At 38.8% G+C, this 8,731-nt stretch overlaps 1 protein-coding gene and 1 pseudogene across 1 annotated transcript in view; both read left to right on the top strand.

The window, feature by feature from the left end:
- The window catches only part of Rnf17 (ring finger protein 17), a 228,465-nt gene that overhangs the window by 207,426 nt on the left and 12,308 nt on the right, over nt 1-8,731 (top strand). Inside the window, 2 exon segments of the mRNA XM_004639411.2 lie at nt 2,318-2,443; nt 4,636-4,689. Coding sequence (XP_004639468.1) covers nt 2,318-2,443; nt 4,636-4,689 — 180 coding nt within the window.
- Nucleotides 7,999-8,731, top strand: part of LOC111812066 — a 1,428-nt pseudogene continuing 695 nt past the window's right edge.

The following is an 8,731-nucleotide window of genomic DNA, read 5'->3' as shown; positions in this document are numbered from 1 at the left end:
GCATGTGGTGCTGGGGGATTGAACCGCGGTCCCTGATGCCTTGCCAAGCTTGTTCTAAGTAGGTGCTTTAGACCACTGAGCCATCTCTCCAGCCCTATTCAGTCTTTTTTGTTGGTGAACATCTAGTTTCCAATTCTTGCCTATCATAGATACAACTGCAAAGAATATTCTAGAACAAGTTTTTTTCTAGTTCTTTGTTTTACCAGCTACGCTATCTTTGTACAAGTGTATGCTTTTGTTTCTTTCAAATATATACCTAAGAGTGGAATTGCCAGATCACAAGAACAGTACATGATCATCATTGGTAGCTGAATCATTGATGGATCACTTTTAGTTTCCTCCCCAAGTTGTAAAAGTAGGTTTTCATGTGACATGATACTGAATTGGGCTAATTCACAAGAAAACTCAAGACAAACATTTAATAAATTACAACTAGGTCGGACATGGTGGCACATACCTATTATCCCAGCACTCATAGGCTGAGTCAAAAAGGCTCACTTGAGATTGACATGGGCAACATACTGAGTTCAGGGTCAGCCTAAACTATATAATAAGACCCTTGTGTTTAAAAAAATTATAAATGAAAAAATGTAACATGAAGCATAAAGTATATAAAACCCACTTGCTAATTTCTCACATGTGCATTCACCTTGCCATTAGTCATGCAAGTGAGGGGTTTGAGCACTTCCTATATCTGCCCCATGCAGCTACCCAGCTGGCTAACATAATCCAAAAGCAAATTTTTTTTTCATTATAAAATTACGACCTGGGCCAAGTGTGATGGCACATACCTGTAATAAGTTTCTTTACCATTTTTGTCTCTTTCCACTCAGTCCTCAAATAGCCTCAGGCTAGCCCTCTTAATGAGTAAGGCTGGGTGAAATACATCCGGATCATAATTTATTTTACTTATTTTGATCTTTTTGACACAGGGTCTCATTATGGAATTTAGGCTGGCCTTGAGCTCACTTTGTAGTCCAAGCTGATCTTGAACTTGCAGTGATCCTCCTGCCTCAGTCTCCTGAGTGCTGGGATTATAGGTTACAGATCCACTAAATAAGAAAATGGTTCAGGATAAGAGCCCCTCCTAGTTGCAGACCCCACAGTAGATCACTGATGTGAAAGAAACAATTTTTCAGTAGGTTTGACAGTTAGCATAGTTAGAAAGCCCCTTTGTAGTACATTAAATGATGCTCGGTTTCTTACACTGTATGTGCTACACCGCCCTCCCAGCCCTCTTGACTTCCTTGCCCACCCAGTCTTCTTGGCTGTCTCTGTCAAAACTTGCTGGGCTTGACCTGGAGATGGAGCCAGGATGCAGCATTCAGAAACACCTCTCTTCCTGGAGCTTATCTTTCAGTGGTGGAAGCCACTAAATCAAGACAAAAACATAATGTCTGTTAATTAGCAATATTTTGTTGGCAGAAAAAGCAGGAAAGGCTGAAAAGGGAGCTGTGGTGGGGAGGAGGTTCTGTGTTAAACACAGTGGTCAGGTAGCATTATGAGTCAAGAGGACAATTGTGGTTGCCCAAAAGTGCCAAGGCCCTGAGATTGGGAGCAGCAGTGTGCAGGAGGAGTGGCTAGGCCTGTGCCACTCAGAAGCACACACAGGATCTGACAAAAGGTACAGTGCAGGCTTTCCTTCTGGCTGCTATATGGAGAGAAGACTGGATAGTAGCAAAGAATAGCAGGGCAGTCTCTGAAGAGGCAGTTACTGTAACCCAGTCAGGAGATGGATTTGGACAGAGACTTAGAAGTTTATAGGCCCATTCAGTACCTACAAATTGTGATGGGCTTTATTCAGAGTTTTAAAGCCATTATCATAACTTGCTATTAGACTATTAATTTTCTCTATTGCCATTTGGGGATCTTGTAAAGTACTCTTCATTTTTCTTTGTTCTTTTTTTTTCTTCCTATTTAGTATAAATTGTTATATTCATCTAAAGGTGATGTATATAGTAAATTATTTATAGCTTCTGGTAAATAACCAGGAAACTCCATAGTATATGTAGATATTTTTTAACACAAATCACAGGAGGAAAATCACTGCCTTATAACATGCCAAAATACCAGGAAGAAAATTCTTCTTTTCTCTATTCTTTTTTGGTACCCAAATCAGGCAGGCAGGCACTTGAGCCACTAAACTATATCCTTGGCTTCTCAGGAAGCAAATTCTTTGAAATAAGCTACTATTCAAATTGGTTGTACTGTTATTATCTGTTGTTATCAAAAGCCTAATTTTATATTTGCTCACTAGAAGAGTTTATACATAGACTTTATTTTTATATTAACAATCTTCTTTGTTGAACTGAAATAGGAATTGCCTGAAAATCCATGGGGTAAATTGAATATTCATCTCTATTTTGATGGAATGTCACTTTCCTATTTTATGGCACACCATAAATATTGCAGTTTTGAATATTCTGAGGAGGTATTTAAAGAAGTAAGTGAACTATTTTTCAATAAAAATCCGGTTTAAACTGTTACATTTTGTCTTATACCTTAGGTCTTAAGCATGATTCTTAATAATTGATCTAAGAGTCTAAGATGAGAATTTGTTGAAAAAGCAATACTTTGTGTTATGCTTTATATATGTGCTAATAAAAAAGATTTTATTCACATTAAGATTTTATTAGTGGGTTTAAGATGCTAGAGTCTCCTGAATGTGGTTTCTAGATTCTTTGTGTCCTGAGCGAAGAATTGGTCAAGACCAGCACAAATGATAATGAAATTTCATTAAAGATAGGAAAAGAAACAGGCTCTGCAGAGTGAGTTTGGGGCAAGAAGAAGTAGGAAAAGAAGTGAATGAGGGGGGCCACTGTGGGAGAGAAGAGATAGCACCAAAAACTCACCATGGACCGTCCTTTTGGAATCATCCACACTGACATCAAGTCTGAGCCATCCTATGAAAACTTTCTCCAGTTCTTGGTAGAGGTCCAGGTGCAGGGCTTTGGGAGCTGTCCTCTGCATGTGTTCTGGATCTAGTTAACAGGTCACAATGCTTCTCTTGCCAGCTTTGCCACACCCTCATGTCCTATCTCAACTCCACTCATGTTTTTGTTTCCACTAACCTAATGAGACAGGGCCTGGGAGATAGCTTAGTGGCATAAGCGCCTGCCTGGCAAGCACAAGAACCTGAGTTTGACCCACACTATAAAAAATAGTAATAACAAAAACCCTAATGAGACACCTAGATGTTACTGTCTTTAGAATAAGGGATATGTGGGGGCCGGGGAGATGGCTCAATAGAATAAGCGCTTCCCTGGCAAGTGCAAGGGTCTGAGTTCAATCCCTGGTTCTGCAAAAAAAAAAAAAAAAAAAAAGATAGAAAAAAAGAATAAGGGATATGCTTATGAAATCTGAACTTAGTACCAAAAAACTTCTCTCTCCCCAGATGAAATGCTTTCTCCTTTGACTTGATGTAGAACGTGGTATCACATGTTGTGAGCATCCCTAATCTGAAAATACAAAATCTAAAAGTGTGCCCCTAAATTCAGAACTTTCTGAGTCCCAACATGACACTCAAAAAGTATCAGATACGGGCTGGGAGATAGTTCAGTGGCTTAAGTGCCTGCCTGGCAAGTGCCAAGATTCCAAATTCAATTCCTGGTACTGCAAAAAAAAAAAAAAAAAAAATAGTGTCATCTTGGAGTGTTTTTAATTTTCATGCTAGGATGCTAAATCAGAGAAGTCTGTGTAATTAAAGTATTTCAGGGCTGGTGAGATGACTCAGTGGTCTAAAGCACCTACTTAAAATAAGCTTAGCAAAGTACAGGGACTGCAGTTCAATCCCCCAGCACCACATGCCAGCCAGCGCCGCCCCCTGGTGGGCTGAGCTGGCCACACACACACACACACACACACAAATATAAATACATTTTTTAAAAAAGTATTTCAAATTCTAAGTCACTTCTTTTGCCAAGTACGAAAGTGCCTTGGCCTGTGTAGTGTTTCTCGCATTTGCCTCCTCACAAGAAATTTCTTGCCATATTTTGGATTTAGCTTCAATAAATACCACATTCCAGTTTCCTGCTACTTCCATTTTTAGTATTTTAGATATGGTTTCATTTTTCCTGTAGATGACTACAGTATGCATCATAGTGACGTTTTACATCACAAGACATTTTTATTTTACAGTTCACTCATAAGTTTTTAATATTCACTTTAGTAATCATAAACAGTGATACATTGAGTATTATGCTCAACATAGCTACTTCTTTCCTTCAGCAGAATCTGGGATGTCAGTTTGTGTCCGTAATCTTTACTGCCAACTTTGCCTTTAAAGCAGAGATATGCACATATATGCATCTGCTTAAAAGAAGCTCCACTTAATAAACTAGTTTTATAAAATGTATTGTTTCTCTTCTAAGAGTATTCATCACTGTGCATGCTTTAAAGAGAAAAGAGGTGTCACTTTCTTACAATAAACTATTATTAATGTGTATAGTATCAATTTAAGGATTCTTACAGTTGAAATGTGAACAGTAAAACAGATTTTCCTGTGTTGATCTGAAATAATTAAATGGATATCATCAAGTACATGCACAAGTTTTTGTGGAGATGAGAAAAAGTGCCTTAAAACAACACTGTGTAGCTATGAGTGGTTTATTCATTAATACTACAATATTATTTCAGAAACCAATGGACTACAAAAAATATGAGGAAGAAGTATGGGAGATAAACTTTGAGGTAAGTTGAAATCCAAGTATTTTGGAAACTTTAGACACTCCATCAATAAAAAGATCTGCTATAAGATTTAGGAATAATAATTTTATAACAGCCTTATGGCAGTATTACTACTTGAAGCTCATCTTAAAAATACACAACACAGGGCTGGGTAGATAGCTCAGCAATCCTAAGTGCCTGCAGCACTGGGGAGGCTGAGACAGGAGGATCTCTATGAGTCTGAACTGTGTGGTGAGACCCTGTACCAAATAAATAAAGATTTTTTAATTAAAAAATAGGTAGACAGGTACAGTGTTGTAGTCTTTTAGTGTTACTCATCCAGTAGTGCAATACCACCAATTCTAGAGTATTCCAAAAAATTCTGTATCAACAGCAGTCATTTTCCATTTTTCCCTTCCCCAGATTTATGGCAACCACTTAAACCCTCTCAGTGGGCTCATGTGTTCTAAGTATTTCATAAATGGAAACATGCAATATATGCTCCTTTTCACCTAACATGTTTTCAAGCTTTGAGAATGTTGTAGTAAATAAAAGCAATTTATTCTTATTGCCAAAGAAAATTTCATTGTATGTATATATTTTGTTTATCCATCCATTGATGGAGCTGCCTTGTTTTCACCTCTGGATGATCATAATTCTGCTGTGAACATTCATAAATAAATTTTTATGTGGATATATATCTTCCTTACTCTTGGGTATATAAAATTACTCTCACAGGGCCGGGGAAATGGCTCAGTAGAATGAGCACTTGCCTGTCAAGCACAAGGGCTGAGTTCAATCCCCAGTTCCACCAAAAAAAAAAAAGAATTACTCTTGCAGTAACCATGTTTATTAACATTTTTAGAAACCAGCAGACCATTTCCCAAAGTGGCCACACCATTTTACATTCACACTAGGAAGGCATCAGGGGTTCCATTTTTTTCGTCTCCTTACCAGTGTGTATAATCTGACTTTGTTCCTAGTGTGGGAAAAGATATTTTCTGTCAAAGGAAATAATTAAAATAACTCAATTTTATAAAAATCCCAATTTTTATAAAATGTGCATGTTTTGTTTCACCATGCCTTGAAAACTTAAACAAAGGGGTACATGCCTAACTGCCATACAACCTTGGACCAAAGGACTGTATCACAATACTTTGTCTGCCAACCACTTAATCATTAAAGTAGCCAGTTTGGTTAGATTGTGAGGCCACCTCCCCCCAGTAGATCAGGGCACAGTGGCCACTGTGTATATGTTTTAGTGCCAGTGGTAAAGTGCTAGTGAACCAGTGGTTCAGTATCCCTGGCCTTTGTCTAGCAGGGCACCTTTCTGCAGAAAGGTGTAAAGTTTGCCTTGCTGAAAAAATTTGCAGAAGTCTGGTTTCTGTGGTCCTGTTTGCAATACCAGAAAATCCATCTGCAACACTAGCCATCTTAGGACATGTATAAGGTTCTGATACATTTCACTGATAATTATTTTGAACCTCTTTTCATGGGTTTATTGGCCATTTATATATTTTCCTTGGCTAAATCTATTTAAATTCACTGCCCATTTTTAGTTAAATTATCTTTTTGTTGTTGAGTTATAATAGTGTTCTGTATATTCTATATATAAGTCCCTCTTCAGATACATGATTTTCAAATATTTTTCCACTCAGTGGGTTGTCACTTCATCCTCCTGATAGTGTCCTTTGAGCACCAAAGTTTTTAGTTTTCATGAAGCCCACTTTTAACTTGTTATTTGGCATAGGATGAGTTTTAATAAGATAAGCTTCATTAGTAGAATTTAATTCCTTTTTTTTTTTTCCTTTTTTAAATGTATTTAGTACAAGGTCTATAGGGTCTCACTGCACAAATCAGACTCCTCGTGATCCTCCTGTTTTTAGCTTCCCAAGTGCTGGGATTACAGATGAGTGCCACCACTCCCAGACTCAGTGTCTCAGCATGCCCCAGGGGCAGGGCCGCACGGCGCACTGGGGATTACCCCTCAGCCTCCTCCCCATCCCCACCACCCCATGCCTGTCTAAGCAGGTGTGTTAACCTGCTGAACTATCTGGCCAGCCCTTAATTTCTATGCTTATAAAAAACAACCAGTGCATCTTAAAAGATCATTTAATAACAAGTCAGTAAACAACAATGGGCAGTCACATTTTCCTGAGTTTTCTCAGGTCTAGTATTTGGGGGGTTTTTTTTGGTGGTTTTTTGTTTTTTTGTTTTTGAGTTTTGCACTCAATTTCTAAGTGTTAAATGACAAAATAATCCACAAATTTGAATATGATAGTTTCATTACTTAGGTTAATTATTTAAAAAATAACTTGCAAGAAAATATATCAAAGGCTGGGGATGTATTTACATGGTAAAGTACCTACCTAGCAAGTCCAAAGCTTTCTCTGGGTTCAAGCTCCCATATCAGTAAATAATGTATACATACACAAGATATGTAGAATCTTGCTCTTCTTTTTTTTTAAACTGATCTTTTTTAAAAAAAATAATTTTATTTGTGTGTGTGTGTGTGTGTGTGTGTGTGTGTGGCCAGCTCAGCCCACCAGGGGGTGGGGCTGGCTGGCATGTGGTGCTGGGGGACTGAACCGCAGTCCCTGTGCTTTGCTAAGCTTGTTCTAAGTAGGTGCTTTGGACCACTGAGCCATCTCACCTGCCCTCTTGCTCTTCTTAAAAGCTGTGCATTAACATGTTTATATATAGCTGTTTTACCTGCTGACTACCTGATCCTTTGTATATAACTGTGGATTTCTTTTTTGTTTGTTTTTCTTTTCTTTTTTTGTGGGTTTCTTTAATGTTTTCACAGATCTTAAGAACTCACCTTGTGAGTGTGTGTGTGATGCTAGGAATTAAACTGAGTCATGGCAGTATATCTTTTAGTGCCAGTGCCCTACTACTAGGCTATATCTCCCTCTTTTGTTTGTTTTGAGATGTTCTCACAAGCTGCCCAGGCTGGATGCAGACTTAAAATCCTCCTGCTTTAGCCTTCTAAGTAGTTGAGATTTGTGCCACCACATCTAGAGAGAACTTGCTTTTTTGGTTGTTTCAACTTAATCTTTTTTGAGCACTTCATATATTATTGTAGTTTTTAAAATACAGTGGGGCCGGGGAGACAGCTCAGTAGAATAAGCACTTGCCTGGCAAGCGCTAGGGCCTGAGTTCAATCCCTGATTCCGCCAAAATAAATTAAATAAGTAAAATAAAGTCATTCATGACCTAGTCTAAAAATAAATGATGGCATGCTGCAGAGGAAGGACTGTTTATCTCCGGTGGGTGTGCGCCCAGGCTCTCCTGGGGTCTGGTGTTCTGCTGCTGTCCAGTGAAGAGGAAGCCATGGCGCTCCAAGTCACCTGAAATATGAAAACGCTGAAAATAAGGCCACAGTCAGTATGGCAGGCACAAAACATGTGCCCTTGGTCAGTACTGCAGCCTCCGAACCAGGTTGAGGCAAAGTACAGCTCTCGGAGACATCAATAACAAAGTCAGTGAGCAGCTGCAAGCCATAGTGCCCCTGAAAAATGAAGCAAAAATTTTGACGACTGGAAAAGTTACTGCTAAAAAACTACGGAAACCTCAGCAAAAATTGCTTATGTGTGTGCCAGAGCCTGAACTTGTGCCTGTTAAGGAAGAAAAACTTTCTCCTGAATGCATTTTGGTTGATACTTCCTCTCCAAGCCCCATGAAAACCTCTGGATGTGCCCCTGCTGAAGAAGATCTGTGTCAGGCTTTCTCTTATATCATTCTGGCTCTGAATGATGTGGATAGAGAATGAAGATGGAGCCAGATCCAAACCTCTGTAGTGAAGAAGTGAAAGATATCTATGCTTATTTCTGACAACTTGAGGAAGAACAGTCAGACCAAAATGTTTACTGGTCGAAAAATCACTGGAAACATGCGAGCCATCCTAATTGATTGGCTAGTACAGGTTCAGATGAAATTCAAGTTGCTACAGGAGACCATGTACATGACTCTGTCCATTATTGACCAGTTCATGCAGAATACTTGTGTGCCTAAGAAGATGCTACAGGGGCTGGAGAGATGGCTCAGTGGTCTAAAGCACCTACTT

The sequence above is a fragment of the Octodon degus genome, unplaced genomic scaffold, assembly GCF_000260255.1.
Source record: "Octodon degus isolate 3935 unplaced genomic scaffold, OctDeg1.0 scaffold00111, whole genome shotgun sequence".
In the NCBI taxonomy this organism is placed as follows: domain Eukaryota; kingdom Metazoa; phylum Chordata; class Mammalia; order Rodentia; family Octodontidae; genus Octodon; species Octodon degus.
Note: the sequence above shows the minus strand (reverse complement) of the source record. Positions and strands in the feature narration are given on the sequence as shown.